General features: G+C 58.9%; 12 protein-coding genes across 12 annotated transcripts; 4 read left to right on the forward strand and 8 right to left on the reverse strand.

Annotated features, from left to right (window-relative positions):
• Window positions 1-598: 598 nt before the first annotated feature.
• Window positions 599-1,689, forward strand: SPRG_10733 (hypothetical protein; the record flags this gene model as incomplete). The annotated part of the gene is made up of 3 exons (XM_012350301.1): window positions 599-673; window positions 729-949; window positions 1,002-1,689. The coding sequence occupies 3 exons, from the start codon at window positions 599-601 to the stop codon at window positions 1,687-1,689; spliced, it is 984 nt and encodes a 327-aa protein (XP_012205691.1).
• Window positions 1,690-2,183: 494 nt separating this feature from the next.
• Window positions 2,184-4,338, reverse strand: SPRG_10734 (hypothetical protein; the record flags this gene model as incomplete). The annotated part of the gene is made up of 10 exons (XM_012350302.1): window positions 2,184-2,227; window positions 2,281-2,444; window positions 2,485-2,592; window positions 2,638-3,081; window positions 3,136-3,495; window positions 3,543-3,634; window positions 3,686-3,859; window positions 3,913-3,966; window positions 4,018-4,132; window positions 4,181-4,338. The coding sequence occupies 10 exons, from the start codon at window positions 4,336-4,338 to the stop codon at window positions 2,184-2,186; spliced, it is 1,713 nt and encodes a 570-aa protein (XP_012205692.1).
• A 153-nt stretch (window positions 4,339-4,491) lies between these two features.
• Window positions 4,492-6,691, forward strand: SPRG_10735 (hypothetical protein; the record flags this gene model as incomplete). Its single annotated transcript, XM_012350303.1, has 12 exons — window positions 4,492-4,547; window positions 4,596-4,699; window positions 4,768-4,912; window positions 4,971-5,080; window positions 5,134-5,300; window positions 5,373-5,508; window positions 5,553-5,655; window positions 5,709-5,815; window positions 5,863-6,111; window positions 6,160-6,275; window positions 6,322-6,381; window positions 6,428-6,691. The coding sequence occupies 12 exons, from the start codon at window positions 4,492-4,494 to the stop codon at window positions 6,584-6,586; spliced, it is 1,512 nt and encodes a 503-aa protein (XP_012205693.1). The 3' UTR covers window positions 6,587-6,691.
• On the reverse strand, window positions 6,686-7,270 carry SPRG_10736 (hypothetical protein; the record flags this gene model as incomplete). Its single annotated transcript, XM_012350304.1, has 1 exon — window positions 6,686-7,270. The coding sequence occupies one exon, from the start codon at window positions 7,268-7,270 to the stop codon at window positions 6,686-6,688; it is 585 nt and encodes a 194-aa protein (XP_012205694.1).
• Window positions 7,271-7,711: 441 nt separating this feature from the next.
• On the reverse strand, window positions 7,712-8,257 carry SPRG_10737 (hypothetical protein; the record flags this gene model as incomplete). Its single annotated transcript, XM_012350305.1, has 1 exon — window positions 7,712-8,257. One exon carries the CDS (start codon window positions 8,255-8,257, stop codon window positions 7,712-7,714), a length of 546 nt encoding a protein of 181 aa, XP_012205695.1.
• Window positions 8,258-9,007: 750 nt separating this feature from the next.
• Window positions 9,008-9,622, reverse strand: SPRG_10738 (hypothetical protein; the record flags this gene model as incomplete). The annotated part of the gene is made up of 1 exon (XM_012350306.1): window positions 9,008-9,622. One exon carries the CDS (start codon window positions 9,620-9,622, stop codon window positions 9,008-9,010), a length of 615 nt encoding a protein of 204 aa, XP_012205696.1.
• Window positions 9,623-10,469: 847 nt separating this feature from the next.
• On the reverse strand, window positions 10,470-11,176 carry SPRG_10739 (hypothetical protein; the record flags this gene model as incomplete). Its single annotated transcript, XM_012350307.1, has 2 exons — window positions 10,470-10,570; window positions 10,669-11,176. 2 exons carry the CDS (start codon window positions 11,174-11,176, stop codon window positions 10,470-10,472), a joined length of 609 nt encoding a protein of 202 aa, XP_012205697.1.
• A 753-nt stretch (window positions 11,177-11,929) lies between these two features.
• On the forward strand, window positions 11,930-12,432 carry SPRG_10740 (hypothetical protein; the record flags this gene model as incomplete). The annotated part of the gene is made up of 2 exons (XM_012350308.1): window positions 11,930-12,109; window positions 12,196-12,432. The coding sequence occupies 2 exons, from the start codon at window positions 11,930-11,932 to the stop codon at window positions 12,430-12,432; spliced, it is 417 nt and encodes a 138-aa protein (XP_012205698.1).
• Window positions 12,433-13,063: 631 nt separating this feature from the next.
• Window positions 13,064-13,511, reverse strand: SPRG_10741 (hypothetical protein). The gene is made up of 2 exons (XM_012350309.1): window positions 13,430-13,511; window positions 13,064-13,379 (listed from the first exon to the last, which is right to left on the reverse strand). Exons 1-2 carry the CDS (start codon window positions 13,502-13,504, stop codon window positions 13,086-13,088), a joined length of 369 nt encoding a protein of 122 aa, XP_012205699.1. The 5' UTR covers window positions 13,505-13,511; the 3' UTR covers window positions 13,064-13,085.
• Window positions 13,512-13,860: 349 nt separating this feature from the next.
• Window positions 13,861-17,615, reverse strand: SPRG_10742 (hypothetical protein; the record flags this gene model as incomplete). The annotated part of the gene is made up of 23 exons (XM_012350310.1): window positions 13,861-13,963; window positions 14,011-14,102; window positions 14,147-14,257; window positions 14,306-14,435; window positions 14,481-14,635; window positions 14,684-15,016; window positions 15,062-15,109; window positions 15,162-15,209; window positions 15,263-15,437; window positions 15,485-15,582; window positions 15,690-15,725; window positions 15,775-15,903; window positions 15,952-15,999; window positions 16,052-16,249; window positions 16,294-16,393; window positions 16,441-16,544; window positions 16,596-16,697; window positions 16,747-16,850; window positions 16,907-17,223; window positions 17,269-17,318; window positions 17,367-17,426; window positions 17,467-17,508; window positions 17,556-17,615. 23 exons carry the CDS (start codon window positions 17,613-17,615, stop codon window positions 13,861-13,863), a joined length of 2,643 nt encoding a protein of 880 aa, XP_012205700.1.
• Window positions 17,616-18,111: 496 nt separating this feature from the next.
• On the reverse strand, window positions 18,112-18,413 carry SPRG_10743 (hypothetical protein; the record flags this gene model as incomplete). The annotated part of the gene is made up of 2 exons (XM_012350311.1): window positions 18,112-18,210; window positions 18,267-18,413. 2 exons carry the CDS (start codon window positions 18,411-18,413, stop codon window positions 18,112-18,114), a joined length of 246 nt encoding a protein of 81 aa, XP_012205701.1.
• A 252-nt stretch (window positions 18,414-18,665) lies between these two features.
• SPRG_10744 (hypothetical protein) lies at window positions 18,666-20,613 on the forward strand (the record flags this gene model as incomplete). The annotated part of the gene is made up of 5 exons (XM_012350312.1): window positions 18,666-19,392; window positions 19,440-19,812; window positions 19,860-19,996; window positions 20,047-20,307; window positions 20,363-20,613. 5 exons carry the CDS (start codon window positions 18,666-18,668, stop codon window positions 20,611-20,613), a joined length of 1,749 nt encoding a protein of 582 aa, XP_012205702.1.
• Window positions 20,614-20,617: the final 4 nt, after the last annotated feature.

Here is a 20,617-nt window from a genome sequence, read left to right on the forward strand (position 1 = left end):
CGTCGAAGCTTGAAGTTTCAAGTCTGGAATCTATGAACATGATCGGATGTGGCGCCTGCAGGCATTACCTCGTTCTAGATGACCCTTTCGCGCATGATGCATAGAGGACATCAACAGCGTTAACAGTTTGGCGGTGCTCTGCCAGGAGAGGCCTGCACCACCGCGCTAGCCTCACCGCGCTGTAGGCTCGGTGGTTAAACTTGGAGAGGGAGCAGCGCACAGCTGCGTCCTGACGTGTGTGTCTGAGATTGATACAATTTCAATCTTTCTACGAGTGTCCCACCACCGAGCATACAGCGTGGTGCAGGCCTCTCCTGGCAGGGCTTGTACGGCCGTACCGCCAAACTGTTAACGCTGTCGATTTCCTCTGTACATCATGCGCGAAAGGGTCATCTAGAACGTGGTCTGCCTGCAGGCGTTTGCCGATGCCACATCCGATCGATTTGATAGATGGCAGACTTGACACTTCAAGCTTTGACGCAAGCACCCTGCTGGCCATATAGCCGGATAACGCCTCATATCCGGTAGCCACGGCGCGAGTGATAAAACTATTCACTTTACAATTTCCATCCACCGACCCACTTCAACAACGACAGCAATGACCGCCGTGTGCAAGCCCCTGAAGAAGACCAAGAAGACCAAGACGAAGAAGACCAAGTGGACGAAAGACCAGGTTCGTGCCTCTATTTTGCCACCCATAGTCGCCTCACGCTCGCCCTCCTGCATAGCTCGCAGATCTCAAGCTTGTGAAGCCCAAGCGCACGACATGGAAGAAGGTCCAGCTCGACTTCCCGGACCACAGCGCAGAAGACTGCAGACAAAAGTGGCACTCCGAGTTCACCTCCACAAATAAGGGGGCATGGACTCTCGAAGAAGACGACAAGCTCATCCACGCTCGGACCCTCACGACCAAGTGGACCACGGTCGCCGAAATTGTCGAGACGCGCTCGTACGCTACTCCACCTGTCGACGACGACACATCGACTCACCTCTCTCTTTAGGTATCGCCAGTGCCAGACCCGCTGGGAACGCATGCAGAAAAAGGGCCTCGCGGTGCGCTACGCGCCGCCTCGCTACCAACCCGTCGAGGAACTCGAGACGACGACCGAGCTGCCGCCGACGGACGACGCCCTTGACTTCCGCTTCTTGGATCTCGACCTCGGCAGCGCTGACTTGCCGGGTACTGCGCTGCACACGCCGTGCGGGGCGCCGCCGCAAACTACCGAGACCAGACACGTCGAGCCGGCGTGGCACGCCTTCTTGCAGAAGGCGCCTCGCTGCCACCCCGTCGAGGAACTCGAGACGATGAACGAGCTGCCGCCGACGGACGACGCCCTTGACTTCCGCTTCTTGGATCTCGACCTCGGCAGCGGTGACTTGCCGGGTACTGCGCTGCACACGCCGTGCGGGGCGCCGCCGCAAACTACCGAGACAGAACAAGTCGAGCCGGCGTGGTACGCCTTCATGCCTGCGCCGACGCTCGACGCCTTTGCCTCTGCGCCGTCGAACATGGATTCGATGGACCGCATTACCCAGCGCCTACCCGCGATGATGGCCGTGGTGGAGGCTGAAGAAGACGCCACGTCGCCCGAGACCGCGGCGGACGAGCTCAACTCGCTGCTGGAATACATGCAAGCTAACATGCGGCTTGACGACATGGACGAGCCGATGCCCTTGCTTTACGCGTAAACAGTCCAACCTTCATTTATTGTAGCTAGTCACTATTGTATATATATATGTTCACGTTTAGTGTGTTCAAGTCTGTGCCGAGTCCATGCAACGCCCAAATGCAGCCTGCTCGTTTGGCCATGCTACAGCATGGGGACGCTGTACGGCGTTGACGCTCCTGGCGGCGTTGCTCTCCAAGTGGATTACCACGTGGTATTGCTGCGCGCACCGAGCGCCACGTCACGCTGGCCGTTTCGCTGGCCGGGAGCGCATCCGGATGCGATCTTCGAGTGGCATGGCGTCGACGACCTCTCCGCGCTTCAGGTTCGTGGCTACAGTGGCGCCAATGGCGCGAAGCGGCGCTGCTGGCGCTGCTTTGATGAGAGACCGCTCAGGAAACGCGAATTCGATTCGACGGCCGGTCGACCAATGTATCAATGTATCAGTTTCTACATGAATCTACGGAGAGAAGACGGGGAGTATCGCATGCTGCCGCGTATGGCCGTGGAAGCAGCTCACGGCCGAGATTCGTCGCCTGCGCCACGAGGTGGCAAGGCTTCTTCGCATATGCTAGAGGTTGAATGAGATAAAACGTATAACAAAGTTGTCGACCTGCGCATGCTGCGCAGAGGTCATAATCGCTGCACACGCGGCAGTTGTAGCGCGGTCCGCTAAAGTCCGTGACGCCGCACGCGTCACAGATGAAGCCAAGGTGCCGGCCCTCCATGATGTACCGCAGCGTCTGCTTGGCGTCTTCGAGGCATTTGACATGCGCACTAGGCCACTTGTCAGCGTGTCCGATGCGATGCCAGCTACCTATGGATGCGGAAGCGAGGGATGTCGAGCGCTTCGCCCAGCGTCTCCAAGTCGTGCAGCGTCGGCATGTACAGCGGGTTGATAGCCATCGCCTGCGCTTCGGCGTACCTACAAGCAAGATCCAATCGCCAAAACGAGCCAGACGGCGTGTACACTTGATCGAGGTCGCGTTGTAGATACTGCCGTAATCGTGAGAGCGCGATGCTTGTCGTTCGCACCTCGGGCACGAGGATGACGATGTCGGACGCGGAAAAAAGGCGGTCGGCAGCGAGCGGTTCCGAGACCAGAAGTGGCGCAATCTCCTCGGTAAACGCATGATACACGCCGCTCGTCGATGCCAAGTGGCCTCGGAACGCGGCGGGCGTCGGGCAGTTGGCCAGAAGCACGCGGCCAACGTACTCGAGCTCGTTCCGCTCTGCATGGAATACCTTGACAAAGAGCACGTCGCCCGAGAGCCCTTGCGGGTCGACAAGCAGCTGGCAGCTCGAGTATGCATCAATGTCGACGCCGTCAATGAGCTGATGCCCAAACAGCGGGCTATGGCGCGACGGCGACACTGGCGACGGCTGGAGACACTTGCGTGGGCGCATTGTTTGGCTACGTATGAATATCGTATGTGTACCTAATACAGATATGTAGATAGGCTCGTACCCTGTGAGCACGCTTTGGCTGTAGCTCCAGAGGGTGCAGCCGAGTGGCAGGTCGGGCCACTTCTGCCGCACCAGCGCATGGAGCTCCTCCAATGAGGTACAAAACGGCACTTCCACCACGGTCGATGCTGCCTTTGGCAAGAGGCCTCGGCCGCGGTACACAGCAAGGTCGGGCTCGCGGTACAATCGCAGCGTCATGCTCATGAGCCGCACGCGTGCCGCCACACAGAGGACGCCACTCGACGACAGGTAGCCGCCAGAAGGACTCTTGAGCGTCTCCAGGTCGCCGAGCGCGTGCACGCCCCAGTTGAAGAGCGTCGTGTCGAACCGGTTGTCGTGCAGCGACGCGTGCCAGAAGATGCTATGCGTTCTCTCGAGTAACACAAAAGATACGGTCCTTTAATGTACTGTTTGGACGGGTCGGTCGCGTGTTCGATGCAGAGGCTAAAGACTGCACACGTGAGCCATGATGGCGGTCGCTTCTCGAGCTCCGTGACCACCTAATGCAAATCAGAAGAGAGATTGTAGGGTTGAAATTGGCATGCACGCACGAGGTAGACGGAGATGGACCGGCTCGCGTACTCGGGCTCGTGCGGGTTCCCACGCGGGAAGATCCAGAGACAAAACCGGTGGTCGTTGATCATAAAGGTGTCGGTGACGATGCGATCAGCACCGCAGTGGGCGAAATCGGGGATGGCCACTCGAATGCTCCCGTGTTGATTCTTCTAGAAACCAGAGACGGCGGGTGGTGGGGATGCCAACAACGACAATCTAGTACCGCATGGCGCTCGAGGAAGCACTGTCGCCAGCTTCCGCGGTAGAGTCGGATGACCTAGAGCATAACGAGGCGTGACGTGTTGATACTCGCTGGGGACGCACGCACGTCGTATTCCGGCGCTCCAGGCAGCTGCGGCAGCGGATGGGCCAAGCTCGGCCAAGCCAGAAGGCAGAGGTTCTTCCACACGGGCGCCGCATGCGTGAGGCTATACCACTGCGTGCTAACGCATGCGCATGCTAGCAAGCTTGGGCCATCGAGGAACGCGAACACGATGCTGACCACGTCCAGCGGGAAGCAGCTTTCGGCGCTCGGCGAGGGCTCAACGTACGTGGCCCCCATGACTTGGTTACCATCCTCCGGGCTCTGCGCGCAGGCCTTGGCGCCTTGGTTGTCGACTGGCTGCGGCGCCACGGACGTGTGCGTCATGAGCGCAACGTGTCTGCCAGTGGAAGTCGGACCGAGTGCCACGGTCGAAAAAGATCCGAAAGCTTCGAACTTTTAGTTGTGGCATTGTCCACAGATACCATATTTAGCCTATTTTTACCACGGCGATCAGATTTCAGATTTGGCGCCGCGGACATGGCGAGCGCGGGCGCCGACGACCTCCTCCATGACAACTTGACCAACGTCAAGCGGTGTGTGAATATGTCATTCTAGAAGGAGCTGCAAGGTTATATGCTTAGGACGGACGAGATTACGTCTCAAATGCTGCACAAGACCAAGAAAATCCTGGCCACGTCCGTGTACGCGCGGAGTCGCGACGACTATGCGCTCCTCGACAAAGTGGGTGCGTTCTAGCGTCGTCCTACTTACAGACAATATGTGCTTTTAACTCCTCTACGTTTGCGTGGCTAGTGCAATCGATTCCCTTTTTTGCCGATATCGACCAAGCGGAGCGCCTCCAGTACCTCCGCGCCAGCCGCGGCGTCTCGCTCAACAAGGGCCAAGTGCTTTTTTCGATCGGTGACCCCGCCGACTCGTTCTACTGCGTGCTCTCGGGGTAGAGTCAGTGTGGCGAATATGTAGATATTCATATATATATATATTGATGGGGATAGCGCGCTCAACGTCGTTGTCGACCTGTCGCGCGTCAAGATTCACACCAAGCGCGAGCTTCTGAACCGCGCCAAGATCTACTCGTGCTTGAACAGCCCTGGCGTCGGCACGGGTACGTGTCCGTGTTGTTCTGCATGGATTTTTTTCATGCGGATGATGGAGTAGAGCAGTCGATGTACACAACGTCGTACGTGGTGCGCTGTCTTCGGCGGTTCGACTCGTTTGGCGACGCGGGCATGCTCGCACTCGATAGCTCGCGGACAGCAACCGTCGTCGCGATCGAAGACTCGCTCCTCCTGCGTATCGAGAAGGAAGCGTTCTTGGACTGCCGCGTGTTTCGCCAGCGCAAAGACATCGAGTCGATAGATTGATACAACAGAAAATGATGCTGAGAGCGCTTCTAGTCAAAGCTCGCGTTCCTCGCCAAGATCAAGATCTTCCAGCACTGGACGCTCGAGGCCCAGACGCGCTTGTGCCAGCGCCTCGAGCGCGTGCTCAAGTCGTACAACGACGTGCTCCTTGCGCAGGACGCGGACCCGCGTACGTTGCTTCTGGTAGCGCACGCACTGACAACGTTTCTTTAGAATTTTTCTACCTCTTGCAGCTCGGCGAGTGTCGGCTCGTCAAGCGCCACACATCGCGTGAGTCGAACCAGCCGCTATTTATCGAGCTCGGGTCGCTCTCGAGGTACTCAACCCCACCAAGCTATTAAACTATCAAGCCGATTGAAACGCCTCCAGTGGCCAGTGTTTTGGCGCGTACGAGATCCTGCGCGGCATGCACCGCGGCGCCTTCTCCGTGCTCGTGTCGTCGCCCAGCGCCGTGCTCTACCGCATCGAGAAGAGCGGTGCGTTGTGGTGCTGCCACGTGTAAGCGTATGATTGGTTCGCGTAGACGTGCGCTATTTGGTGTTGAAAGACGCGATCACGGAACAACTGCTCAAGGCCGACGCCAACGACCTCTACGCGCGCATGCACAAGCAGTCGATCGAGCAGGACCTCGTCATGAACACGCAGTGGCACGAATACAAAGAAGCCGTCCTCGCCGAGGCCACGCCGCGGCGCCACGCCAAGCTCACGCCGCACTTGCTGCCGTTCGTGCACAGCCTGGACCCGTCGCCGCTCGGACCTAGCGCCACGATGCGTACAAGCGACACCACCATTCGCGCTCTCAAGCGGTCGATGGTTGTAGCGCCCAAATCGCCTGCGGTGCGGGGACCGCCCAAGCCCATGGTGCCGGTGCGGCCCCACGTGCCGCCGGCCGCCGCCTCGGAAAAGCTCTTTCAGCGTCACAAGACGTGGCTGCAGGTATCTATAGATGCAGCGATACCAACAAAATGGCCGGCGACGCTAGTGGGCCAAGAACCGCGTGGCCAATGTCTCGCTCGTCGACGACGGCGACGCTGCCACCCAGGTCCGCGTCACGACGTCGGACTCGCTGACGTAGCAACATTGCGTAGCTCTCGCGGAAAGGGTCCACGAACCGTACCACGCGCATCATGTGTGGCAAGGTCAAGCACATCAAGCTTGACGACGCCATCCACATCCCTGGCACGGTCCACTCGGTCTTCAAGCACCTCTCGACCGTGCGCGGGTCATCATTCCGTTCAGGGACATGAGGCGTTCCTCTGTCGTAGTAGTACACTATTAGTTGCAGTTGGAACAGATAGCATGGCGCGACACGATCGACTAGATAACGAGTATAACGTAGTAGTATATTAGACCATTCCGCTCGATCGTCGCGGGAGACCAAGACTCGAGCTCCGATGCGTCAACGTCGTCGACGGTGCGCGGCGCGGCGGCAGCGCCGTGAGCTCTTTTCGTGCGCTTGGGTCGACGTGGAGGAAGGTTTTGATGCACGTGAGGACGGGGCAGAGCGCGAGCTCGCAGTCGGTCAAGTGGTGCGGACTCTGGAGGATCGAGAGCATGACAAAGAGAAAATGGTCGAGGCGGTCTCGGCGCGCGATCGCGACCGTCTCTGCGCTGCACCAGAACCGCTCGTGCTTGCTTGGGAAGAGCACGGCCGCGAGCGCCGAGTGCAGCGCGTGGCAGTCGCAGATGCTGGCGGCGCAAAGGCGCAGTAGCGTCCGTCGAAAGGCGTAAAACTCGGAGAAGCGCTTGGGGACCAGCCAGCGCTCGGCGCCATTGTCGACGAGAATCCGGTAGGTAATGACGTTGGTAGCACTCTGTTTTGAAGCGATCGTATACGCCTCGTCTTCGTGCAGAATGAGCTCGTCGAGGCTGTGGAGGCTCACGATGGTGGCGAAGAGTCCGGCGAGCGGTGGGCGGCGAGGATGCGGCATCCGCAACGCAAAGCGGAGAGTGACACGCCCGCGTGCTGTTCTCAATGCGCTGGCTTTTGTCCTTGAGCTGCCACGTGGGATGGGACCACATGGCCTTTGGTGTAACTGCACCGACATTCGAGAGGCGTCGCCTGGTCCTGCAGAGCTGATAACGCTTCCTCGGATGAGATTGGCGCGCTCTCGACCGTTCGATGCACACATTGACGTTTACACGAGCGTATGGAAGCACGGAGATGAAGAGGAAGGCAATGGCCCCGCCTCATGGCTGCAAGGTCGCACGCTTCAACTGGCTTGCAGTCTCCGCCATCGTTGTTGTCTTGCATGAAGCAACTACATGGCTTTGAAGTTTGGAGGTTTGGAGGTTTGAAGGTTTGAAGGTTTGAAGGTTGAATAAAATCGAGTTGAGACGCGAATGACACACGTATTACAGGCTGGACATGGTCACGACCACACAAGGGGCGCGTGCACGGGGCTATTGATGATCTCGTCGTGCTCGCGGATCGTGTAAATGGGCTCTGACAGCTTTCGACTCGCTGCGCTGACGGGAAGCCGCCGCAGAAGGGCGTCGTGGTGGCGGCCACCAACCTGGAGGAACTTGCGAATGAGCCGCAAGATCGGGCACGACGTCCCGTTGCACGTGTACGCGTGCGTCGACGGCTGCAAAAGACCGAGGAGCACCGAGAGAAAGTGCGTGAGCCGGTCCTGGCGGTCGAGGGCGACCCGCTCGGGCTTGCGCCAGAACGCAAGGCTCCGCCGCGGAAAGGCGAGTGCCGCAAGCGGCGCATGGAGCAAGCGGCATGCGCAGTCACTGCAGCGCGTCATCGTGAGGAGGACCCGCCGGAACCGGTGAAAGTCCGAGAAGCGCTTGTGGAGGATCCAACGCGCGGCGCCGTTCTCAAGCAGCACGCCGTAGGCAAAGACGTCCTGCTCGCGCGTGACGCTGACGATCGCGACCGAGAGACCGAGGAAGATGTCGTCCGACAGCATCGTTTCAAGTATGGCGGTCGGGTGGTGGCACACTTTTTACGTGGATGGGACATGCTACGGCGTCTGATGCAGTACTGGACCCACGCGGCTTCGTCGGAGATCGCCGCGATCAAAGATGATGTGCTACGGTGTCGAGTGGCGTCTGCTATCTCGCATACTGCCTGCGTACAGTGTCCTTGCCACTTACGATTCGCAACTATTGGTTCCGTGGTACAGGGTCACGGTGAAGACAATATCTCCACAAGTTAGACGCTCCTTGTGTCCTTGAACAGTCGCGTACTAGAGTACGAAATTGCTTGGCTCCAGTTGTGTCGTCGTCGACGGCAGAGATGTATGCGCTGATAGTGTAAGGTCGGGGCATGCTAGAATGGGATTGGGTGCGAAAACGAACGGGCCAAGCAAGCACGACTTGATTGCTCTATGGTGTGCGTCATCGCGCTGACAATGTGTCCAGTTCCGCGCAGCGTAACATTGCTCTACAGAGACCAGCGGGGTGCTACGCTCCAGCGAGCGAGGTATACGCCGTGAGCGTGGCGGAGGAGAACGCCGCAAAAGCAAAAGCTCATTCGATTCGTCTTGTCGCAGGCGATGTGCTACCGAGAGCTGCTGCGAGATTTCCGAAGACAGCACTCGCTGCCTTGGCGATCGAGGTATTCCACGAGCAAGCCACTGATTATTAGTTCAAGTTGTCTAAATTACAATTGATATACAATGACACTACTGTCTTGGACCCAAGATGACAATATTGTCCTAAACCCAAGTTGTTGTTGCGGGAATGAATCTGCAATTGATCACTTCGTCGTCTTCGCGGATGGGATAAATGGAAAGGTTGTGGCTTGGCGAGAGCACACGCCGGGGTGTCTTGGGCGGGAGATCGCGAAGTAGCTGGGCGTCGTAATACTTGCGCGCGGTCGGGACGACGTGGAGGAAGGCGTGGATAAGGCCAAGCACGGGGCACTGTGCATGCTCGCAAGCGACCAAGTGGTCTATTTGCTGCAAGAGGATCAGCAGCACGCTAAGGAACTGGCTTAAACGGTCTTGACGGTCCATCGCAATGCGCTCGGCGGGTCGCCACGGCAGAAAGTTGGCCTCCTTCTTTGGAAAGACCATCGACGACAAGGTCAGCCAGAGATACTGGCAACGACATGTGCATTTACTCGTCAAGCGCAAGAGCTCCTGCCGGAAGCGATGGAACTCGGAGAAGCGGCGGTGGAGCAGCCAGCGCTCCGAGTCGTTCTCGACGAGGATCGCGAACGCTAGCGACGCGTGCTGACGGTCTTTGGTGATGCTAAGGATTGTCGCCGAGAGGCCAAGAAGAGGGAAGCGAACCGGCGTCGGGCGGACGCGAAGCTTTGGTGCGAGCATGTTGCGGCAATGGTTGCAAATAAGTTCTAAGAGGACTGGGTCGTGGCACACATTTGCGGCAAGCGCACCAGCCGGAGAAGGCAAGAGTCGGTCGACTAACGTAATTCGTGGCGAGCCTCGCTGGATCTTGATTACACTTGTCTACACTATGCCGCCACCGTCGGTGGTCGAGGGTGCGACGACCACAAGCATGTGCTGTACGTAATGTATGGCGCAATCTATTTCGATACACCTCGTCGTGTGATAATTAGGTCACAGGATGTGATGCAAACCGCGGTCGCTGGTCGACTCTATGAAAATGACATCCAGTTGCTGCGTCGAGGCGCTGCCACGTATGCTCGTCGCCCCCGATTGGCTTTCTAGTAGCCGTCATCGGGACACGCTGCTAATGACAAGACGACGTGTGCAATCACTTTTAAACATGCGCTGCCAGGAACTCGATGCTGGCTCTGCGCGCACGCGTCGTACCAGGCGCCAGACTGGCTTGTCGCCTGGTTGACGGAGAACACGATCCAGATGAAGTGCCCACTGGATGTCCGCAACCCTGCACACACTTGAGCGTGCCACGGCAACACGTATGTGGACAAGGAACGCAATTGGTACTCGTTACATCGGACAGGAAAGCAACAGACGCTGTTACACATAGAGCTCGTCGCCCTTGCGAATACGCTGCGCTGCCACGACAATGCGGTTGCATTGGATCTCGCAGTTGGGTGGGTGACTGGGTGGGTGATGTCGCTTGAGCTGTGTGGGCCACTCGACAGCTGCAAGCGCCACGTCATCTCGTGGAGCGTCGCCGTCGGAGGAGGAAGAGGCGACGCTTGCGGTTGCTTTCCGTTTTGACGTTTTAGAGACGTAGCGCCGGGTCTTTGGTTGTCGCGATCTGTGCAATAAGTCGACTCGGTTGCCCGTAGGCGACGAGCTCACAATGGTACCGCTTCTGGTCGTCTGCAACGAGGTCGAGGAGCCTTGTGGCGCGTGTGCGTGGTCATCTCCGTGTTGACGTCGTACGATGGCGCTCGAGCCAGATCGCTTGGTCGCTGTACGCGTCCGGTCTGTCGGCGACGCCAACGGAAACAATAGACTTAGGCGCCTCATGTCCTGGATACGGTGTTCGGCGTCCCATGTCTCGGTCAGGGCATGCAGCCACGCATCGCGCTCCTCAGGTTCGGTCGGGACGTCTCGTCGGCTGTGTGCGACCAACGCTAAGCGCTTCTCCAAGTGCCACGCCAACGCGTTCGACATCGAGCGCGGGCGCACGTAGAGCGAGATGCAGCGCGCGTTCTCGTTCTCGAGGAGGCGGACAATCGCTGCGCTGTCCATGGCGGCGCGGGGCGGGAGCGCCATGTTGCACTCGTGCCACTTGGCCTCGGCTGCTAGAATCTCGTCGCCAATGGCCAGACCGGCCACGTATGCAGGCGACTGCGGCAACACGACAGTGACGACGACGCGTCCCTGTACAGCACCGCGGCCTGCGCCTTCGGTCAATAGGCCGAACGACGGGGACGCGGTCCGTCGGCAGATCAGCCGCCACGAGGAGGCGGCTGTGGCCATCGTAGTGGCCAACCAGAAATAAAACCAGCTAAAGACGGGTTGCGTTCAAACGTTTTAACCCTTTTAACGCTAGGTTGTAGAGCGTCAAATGCTGGACCTCTCAGCGTTAAACCACGTTGAACAGCGTGCAACGAGGTTCAAGCAGAGGTAATCGACGGTCATCTTGATTGCTGTTCCAATGTGGACAGCCTCAAATGTCCAAGGAGGACCTGCTTTTACGCGCTCCTTGCACCGACGGGCCGTCGCAGCTGAGGGGCAGAGCTTGCACCCGACAGGCGACGTGCCGATCATTCTCAGGCGGCGCGACGAGCCGACGAGAGAGCATCTGTATCAGTGCCTAGACGAGGCTGGCCGGCCTGGTTCTTGAAGCCAATTCCACCATCTACGCCGCAGGCCGATACTAAGCGAATTGCCGCTCACCTACAATCAATAATCACACACACCCTTGCTTGCATGACCTGAAGATCCTGTCGACGAGTATCTTTCGTGTCTAGCTCTGCTCAGATTCCGGCGTCGACGACAGCTCCAGCGTCCTGAAGGTCTACGAATCGCTCTAAGGCGTGCATACAGTATCGCAGGCTCCACAGCTGCGAGGTATCATCTGCCCTTGCTTACCCACGTTGTGGCGGCTACACGGCCCAGCGCAGCACCTCGATCTTTGCCGTTCAACGGGTGCGAGCATCAGGCGCGCGCCTGTCGCGGACACCCAAGAGCAGATGACTCACGTTCGTGCATGGCATTGACGATTTTGCCATGCGCTGCTACTTTGGCGACTGCGTCCACGAAGCGCTGGAGGGGTCGTGGCGCTGCCACTTTCACCGGCACCGGCTCAAGTGCAGCGTCGCCGAGTGCCGCAACCAAGTGTACGCGCGCGGCCTCTGCGTCCGGCATGGCGGCAAGCCGCGCTGCCAAGTCGACGCATGCGACACCAACGTGCGCGACGGCAGCTTCTGCGCCAAGCACGGGGCGGGAAGCGGCGAGGCAATTGCATCGAAGCGGGATGCGTCAACCGGGCACAGGCGCGCCAGCGCTGCATTCGCCACGGCGGCGGCAGCCACTGTCGCGCCGACAACTGCCTCAAGTACGCGCGCACGAACGGCCTCTGCACCCGCCATAGTCGTGCAGTCATGACGCTGCCATGGCAGTCAAAGCCGTTGCCGGCGGAGCCTCTTCCAGCCGTATCCACGATGCCGATGCAGACCGACGACTGGATAGACTGCGCGATCCTTGCCGACCTCTGTCACCTTAGTGGCTAATACAGAGACGTGTTGGAGTTGTTTAAATGCTAGCTTGTACAATAGGGGTCGAGAGCTGGTACGAATTACCTCCGTCATGGTTGATAGCGCCCATAGGTTTTCTCGACAGTCGCGACCATGCACACAGCTCATGCACACGTGTCTGTGATGTCGGTCGTCTCGATTCAAAGATAGAGATCCGTTGCGACACGAGCCGCATGGGCCCGTGGTCCATGCGTCAAGCAGATATGACATCCCAGTCTTCTACCTCATGACCAGACGGTACACGGCTCCGTCCCTTTCTTCTCCTTCTCATCAATGTTCGCACCGCATCTAGCAAAATAGTGCTTGACAGGCCCGGGAGTCGTACCGGTATCACTGTAGCCGCGGCGAGAACACTCCACGACGTTCGATTGCGCATTTCATCACATTCAAGCGCGCAAGGTTGATCTCTCAAGGGCCTCAGGCACTCCTGTTGCTAGTCGCTTAGCTTTGACACAACTATTGCAGCTCTAAGATCGTAGCGGATCGTCGAGTTGACTCAACTATTGCAGCTCTAAGATCGTAGCGGATCGTAGAGCTTGTAGGGTCTTGCTCGACCTTGGGGCCATCCGAGACAAACAGCATGGCAGCCGTCAACGACGACATTGCCGCATTGTACACAGACTGCGTCTCTATTGCTTTAGGAAGAAATAATAAAAGAAGAAGACGTCGGCGACCGTGAGGAGCACGATGATGGCCCATAAGCAGATCTTGCGGCGCAGCGCGCGGTCGCGGATTTGGACTAAATAGTGGTTGACCTGCGTCGTCGCGCTGTTCGTCTCCCGGACCATGTCTTTCATGTCCTGGAACTGGCCCCGCTGGCTCTCGAGCTCCACGAGCACATGCCGGGCCGTCAAGTCGGCCTGCGCGATCGTCTGCTTGGTGCGCTCGAGCTTGTCAGAGGTCTCCATGAGCCGCTGGACGTTCTACGCAGCATGCGCATGAGCCCGCGTCGTCCTTAGCTCATGCGGCGTACCGGGTCGCCATGGTACGTGCCATAGTTGCTCATGCTCTTCTTCGCCCCGAGGAGACCGCTCGTGGAAGTGCTCATCCTGCCCACGAAATTGCGAAAATGACGGGTAAAAACGCTTAAAAATTTCGCAGCCAATCACCGACGCGTTGCAACCTTGGCACAGCCAATCACAAGTACTTGAAGCCTCCCACCTTCGTTTTTCAGCCAATGGCCTTGGGGTATACGCCAGGGTTGAAGATGCCAGACGCACGACGTCCTCGGCCCGCCGTCGAGGCAGCCAAGAGCCCGACGATGCGACCAAGTCAAGCATCATCCGTTGTGCGTAGTCGTCAAGGGCTGTACATGGACCATGGAGGTTCCTCGTCGTAGTCAAAGGAGCCAGCAGCCATACGGGTGTAGAATCGCGTCGCAACGTTCATTTTCGTGTTAGGCAGCTACGAGGACGTGCCACGCTGCGCCTCGAGGTGCGCGATGAGCGCACGACAGAGGCTTGCAATCGACTCGTCTGTCGTGCTGGCCAAACTCGCAGTACATTGTCTATCAGCAACCTTTCAGCCTTCATCACGGCATTGCATTTGACACACCGCAGCATGATAGAAGGCAGCGGTGCCACGGCAGCGATCGCAGGCGCGGCAGACAGCACAAGTGAGAGCGTCTCGAGCACCTCCAGCGTCATCTACATCCGTGGGTCACCACAAGGGGTGCTCGAATCATGTCTACCTTGTCGCTCAAGTCTTGGATCGTCAGGACGTCGACCATAGCACCCACGAGGCGCGTCGTCGCGTCGCTAGCCTCTTCGACGGCTTTGACCATGATCAATTGGGCAACAATCTAACGTACATGCCATCGCATCTCACAGCACGCTCCACAACCTCGTACCTCGAGCGATAGACTCACACCGTCAATGTTGTCGCGGGCACTTTGCGTCGTGCCGGGAAACGCGTCCGCAAGCGACTGCACGACCGCATCGACGATACGACGCGGCAACTTTGGTGTGTTTTGAATCAGTCTACGTCATCATACATACGGCACTTGATCCCTTGAATGATAATACCGCAGCAAGATGATGCTCAGATGGACGCGAAAGGGCATGCCGATGGCAGTCTCTTGACGGCATACGCGTGTGCACGCAGGGTACATGGCGTCCGGGCGGTGCCACGCACCTGCGACGACAGCGTCTTGAAAATAGTAGATCCAAGCCAGATCCCCCTACGCCCATAGTAGGTTCAGTGGGACAGCAAAACGCCACGAGGCTACCGTCGTCACGGCCGTGTGCAGAAGCGCCAGCGGGATCTCGGCGAGGCCGCAAAAGATCCGGTCGTGGCGCGCCACGTCGTTCGCCGGGGCTTGCACCGAGAGCGCGATGCCCAAGTAGGCCATCACCGGAGCGCCCCACTGCGCAAAGGTCGCCATGCGATGGGCCACGAGGTACGCCAGCGTGTAGATGAGGACGCCGACGGCCTTGTCCGAAACGACCGGCCGCACCGACGGATGCGGCAAGCGCGCCAAAAGGTCCGGCACAACAGTCGCTGGCGGCAGCTTGGCCACGAGGTCACTTAGCACGCGCAGGATCGTCGACGACACCGCGTCCTAGCATGCCACGTGACGCGCGAGGTCTCGGAGAGGTTCTACTACGTTGCAGAGGCTTTGGACGAGGTGTGTTTGCAGCACATGGAGAGAGCGCTCGTCGCAGGTAGCCCATTGCGTAAAGCTGGACGCGCGCAAGCCCAAGTACGGTCGCAGGACGGTTGGGAAGGTCGGGTCGTCCGGCGCGCGCGTTGGTCTACGCAGCACGATTGAGCCCAAGTGCCATCATCCTACTCTTGTGCGCGGTACAAGGATCTGCTGGACGAGGCGACGAAAGCTGCCAGGAAACGATGACGGCCATGCGTCATGCACGAGCCGAAGCGCGTGGAGCGAGACACCGTCCGTGGCGTCCGCCAAGAAATGCGTCACCGCTTGGTCCGTCACCATGCGCGTCGCAGAGAGCGGCACGTGGTTTCGCAGCCACCTAAAACGAGCCCGAGATAGAGTCGTTTGTAGGCGGGCATGTCGTACGGTGGAAGCAAGCCCAGTAGCGTGGTTGTCTGCGCCGCCTTGTCGGCCGGCGACAAAGTCTCGAGGCGGCTGAGCGCCTTGGTGAGGTTCAAAAGCTCCTTAAGAGGGTCGTGTCGCCGTCGTGCGAGAAGAGGAACGCGAGCGTCAAGTGCGCCAATGTCCCGTTCGTGGAGCGTTGCAGCGAGGCGCCACACGCAGCAAAGACGGTCGGGAGATCGAGGCGCGGCAGCAGCCATAGGCACTACGCTTCCAAGTGACTGCGTGTGTGCAGAGGCATCGAGAAGCAATACCTTGTCGCGCATGGCTTGCGCCGGGTGGTGAAAATACACTTCGAGAATCGCAGCCGAGAGCGGCGCGAACCACTTTGGACGCGACTCGCCCGTTTGCTGCACGACGCAGTGTACAAGCCCAAGGCATTGCTACAACGGTTTTGTGTGTTTTGTTGTTCGTGGGGCAGGGAACCCTACCTGCAGCGTTCCCAGTGGCGTCGATGCATCTCGAATGACGTCGAGCAGCTACAACCAGCCGTCCTATGAGCGTTTAGGGTACTGCATACCACATAGCTACGGGCGTCAGCGAGTCATTGCAGTCGACGAGTCGCCGAGCAATGGAAGGGCGAAGCGCGGGCGATGCCACGCCGCGGCTCACGAGCGGCGAGAGTAGCGCTGCCCGAGCCGCTTCGTCCCAGCCTGGTTGCTGCAAAACGCGTTCGACGAGCGCCCAGCCGAGCGCCTTGGGATCGGGCTCGATGTACGTCGAGACGGCCTACGCATCGATGTCGAATCTGCCACGCCAGCGGTGCGTTGTACGTGCACAAGCTCCTGTGCCGTCGGTAGGGGTAGGGCTGTTTTCTGTCGCCCGAGCACCAACGCCAAGTTGCGCAGGGCGGTCGCTCCCCAACGCGCGTTCCTATACAGGAGCGTGAAGACCCGTGCTGCGACGGAGAAGCGTCGCACTGGAGATGAGAAAGACCTCGCAGCACGCTCTCGTGGGTTGGTGCCGCCGTCGATTGTAGAAGGAGACTCGAGTGGTGGTACTCGTATGCAAACGCGGCGTCCATCTATCGTATTGTGAGCGCTTTTCAGACAGCTACGACGACGACTCCATGGACCTCGATAGACAAAAGAGCCGAGATACCAGCCACCCAGAGGCTCCGGGCAGGCTTGCGCGCGTACCACGAGCTGACTTCGCGCAACAGCGCACACGTCAACGCCTACAACCACCACGCTACATCGCTGCTTCACGTGCAGAAGCCTGCGTACTCGGAAATCGCCCGCGTCGAGCGGCTCGAGCGCGAGGACATGTGCGACGTAGAGACCGGCGTCGGCGGCAGCGACGCTGAGCTTCGTGGGTGCTTTACCATTGTCTACAGCACGCAACACTCTATTATGTGACTCGGGTCACTGCGAAGAAGAAGCCGACCTTGCGTGATCGTGTACGTGGCGGCGTCACGGACGGCGGCGTCGAGCAGCGCGTTCCAGCCGGCCACGGCGTCCGCCGTCACGTTGGCCAGAAGCAGCGCCTTGGTGCACGCCCGCAGCATCCAGTAGACACGAAGGAGCACCATCTTGTCGTTGCTCTGCAGCAGTCGGTGGACGCAGTGTAGCACGCTGGACCCATCCAAGCGATAGAGCCATGTGAAGAGGAGCTCGACGCGTCGAGGGTGCTCTGTCTTGCGCGGCTTGGCATCGTCTCTCCACTGCGTCAAGACGATCGAGCACAATGACGCAATGAGGTTCCTATGCGCCATCATGCAACACACGCCATCTCGCGGATGGGCGTACCGCGCGCGCTTGGTGTCGCCACCGTCGGCCGCGACCTGCTCCACATGCGCCTACTCGCCGGTGCTGCAACGCCTCCTCAATGGCAATGTGGAACGTACGACAATGCTTTCGAGCTGCGTTCGCGCCGTGTGCTCGGCGAGCGACGGTGGGCGACGGCTCTATGCGGGCATCAGACAGGCATGGGTGGCGTCCACGCACCGGCGCAGGCTTGGCGCTGTCGCTCTGCAAGGTGCGCGCTAGCTACAGCAGGCGCATGAGGTCGATGCAGCGAGTTGGGCACTCTGTACGAGGTCAACGTCGACGTGGAGCAACGGATGGGCAATCTGCGGGAGGCTCGTGCCCGCCATGTCTGGCATATTTTCAAATGTACCCCGGGCTCCCGTCTCTCGGTACCCTGCTTATACGTGAGGCATAGTTTTCGGTACACCGGGGTACAATGTTATGGACTTGAAGGCTGTTTTCAGTTGAAGCAAGGTTGTTATCCCTTGGTTGAAGCTTCCTCGTCAAAAGGCTGCACTAGAAGAGAGCCGAATACTACGTGAAAGGGTGGGAGTGGCTTGCTTGGCCATGTCACTCTGGTCCTTTAGCTTACTTCACTCCAGACTGGACAAGTGCGCAATGCAAAGCACATGACCCGGAGCACTGCGCGGGCCTAACGATCGTTTGTCGATTCATAGAGTAGCGCGCGCCAGCTTTGGGATCTGTACGCTCTTCGGCATCGCAGCGCCTTGCGTCGCCATGCACAGGAAGCGTCTCCAATTTGTAGCACGTCGATCAAGCGAGTGGCGGTGGCAGTAGCTCGCACGCAAGACACAAACACGAGACAAAGATGGTGGCGTCTCTCTATTCGTCAAACCCCAAATCGTCAAACTCCAAAAGCACGCGCGAGGTCACGAGCGCCATGTCGTAGAACGACGAGGCAGCGGCGCGGAGCATGCGGATCTCGCACACAGAGAGCCCAAGAGAGAGAGATGAGCCTCGTCACAAAGACGATCCACAGCGACGTACGCAATGAGCTGGTGGCCCTTGGTCGAGAGCTGCTTGGTGATCTTCTCGGGCGAAATCTCGTCGTCGACATTGAGGGTCTCGTACGCATACGTGGCAGCCTCGGCCGAGGCAAAGTCCAAGACAATCTCACTGCGCATGGTCATGAGGAGGATGCGCCATGGTCACGAAGCCGCCTCGGCGGCCAAGCAGCATGCAGAGCTTACCACTCGTACGGGTATCCAATCCAGTAAATTGAGCGATGGTAAGCACTGTCACAATACATTACCTTTACCTATTTATATATAGTTTTATGCGATTTAAGAGGTAGACGCAAAAGTGTACTAGTATAACGCATGTGTTTACGCTTGTGTTTAAACCACAGGGCCAACGTCGCGTTTAACGCAGATCCAATGCCACCAAAATCCAAGAAGCGGCGCGTGGCCGCGGCCGAGGACGCATGGGTCGGCGCTTCCTTGGGCACCATCAACGGCGAAAGGTACTACGCCAGCGCGCTGGTCAATACTGGAAGCGGCGACGTCGTGCAAGTCGACCAGCACATGGTCGTGGTCGTTGACGGGGGCTCGGAGGCCAAGCCGACGTTGGCGCTGGTCAACCTCTTCTGGGAAGATGCTGCAGGCGCCAAGGGGATGGAAGTGCGCTACCTCATGTACACGCATGACCTTCCGGCTTCGCTCAAGAAGCAGGCCAAGCTCACGACGACGAACGATCCATTCGCGGTCGTTGAGACAACGGATGTGGACGAGCTGCCGCTCGCCGACATTGTGCGCCTTGTGGACATGGCCGACTACGCCTGCACGCTACTCTACTCGAAGCTTACGAGTAGTCTCACGCAGCTCCCGTCTTCCTCCATCGAGGCCCGGGCGTCGCGCGCCTACGTGTACAGCCACCGCCTCAAGCAGAAAGGTCTGCCTCAGCCGCACGACGTACTTCGCACCGAGACGGAGACGCTGGACGACACGGAGCAGCAGCTGCAGTCAGCGTGCGACCAATTGCAGCTCTCGAGCATTCCCGAGAAGCTCATTGGCCGTGAAGACGAGCGTCGACAGATCTACCGCACGGTGCACTCTGCGATTCAAGACGGCCATGGCGACCCCATCTACATTAGCGGGCTTCCAGGTCCCGCCTCTACGCAAACGTGTGCATGCCAACCTTACGGTATGTAGGTATGGGCAAGACGGCGACGGTAAAGGAGATCATTGGCAGCTTGGAGCGGCTGCGCGACGCGCAAAAGCTGCAGGACTTTTCGTGGATCGAGGTCAACGGGCTGCACATGCCCAAGCCGGACCTCGCCTACAGCATCATCTGGAAGGCGCTGGAGAAGCACCACTTCGCGGCCAAGTCGTTCAACCCGAAGAAAGCACGCGAGTGTCTTCACGCGCTGTTTAGCAAAACATCGTCGGCGCGACCCGTGCTTGTCCTGCTCTTGGATGAAATGGACTTTATGCTTGCAGGCAAGAACACGGTGCTCTACAACCTCCTCGAGTGGCAGTCCATGGCCACGTCCAAACTCATCCTCATCGGCATCGCCAACATCATGTACGCAAGCATCACACTTCCAAGGGCTAACGTCGATTTATGGGTAGGGACTTGCCGGAGCGGCTCCCGCCCAAGCTTCGAAGCCGCTTTGGCGTCCACCGCATTGCGTTTCGGTCCTATACGCACACGCAGATCGAGGCGATCGTTGCGCAACGTCTCTCGACGCTGCACGTCTTTGAGTCGGGTACGGCTCTGTGCTTGCCTTGACAATGCATCATGTACTTTGTGGCATAGGCGCCGTCGACTTGGTCGCCAAGACACTCGCCCACCAGTCGGGCGATATCCGCAAGGCACTCATGGTGTGCAAGGCGGCGACGGAAGCCACGCTGCGCCGGTACCAGGCGACCAAGACCCATGGCACGGTGACGGCCAAGGACGTCGAGGGCGCGCAGCTGAGCATGTCGCAATCGCCGCTGACGATGCGACTCAAGCACTGCAGCGTGATCGAATGCGTCTTCCTCCTTGCGCTCTACCGCGAGCTCAAGATGCACGCGGGTGCGTTCTACCTGCCAGATGCTCGGACGACTCTGAGTTCTACCTTATGTACTAGTGTCCAGCGCCCACTTTGACGCGATCACGACACGCGTCGAGACGCTGAGCAAGACCGCGGGCTTGCCGCGCATCCCGAGCTACAAGGAACTGCAGCACGTGTGTGAAGAGCTCTGCCGCTCGGACGTTCTCCGCGTGCTAAAAGGCCAAGGCACGCTCGCCAACCCGGCGCTGTCGCTCACGTTCTCGCACGAAGAGCTGCAGGACGCGTTCGGGAACCACCCGATCGGCCGCAGCATGCTCTGGACGTGATAAA

Source organism: Saprolegnia parasitica (assembly GCF_000151545.1).
Source record: "Saprolegnia parasitica CBS 223.65 unplaced genomic scaffold supercont2.64, whole genome shotgun sequence".
Taxonomy (NCBI): Eukaryota; Oomycota; class Saprolegniomycetes; order Saprolegniales; family Saprolegniaceae; genus Saprolegnia; species Saprolegnia parasitica.

Bases quoted from the DNA above. Each gene is read 5' to 3' on its own strand.
- SPRG_10741 (XM_012350309.1), bottom strand. From the start codon at position 13,504: ATGAGCACTTCCACGAGCGGTCTCCTCGGGGCGAAGAAGAGCATGAGC. The intron at 13,380-13,429 runs GTACGCCGCATG...CATGCTGCGTAG, and splicing joins GCACGTACCATGGCGACCCG to AACGTCCAGCGGCTCATGGA.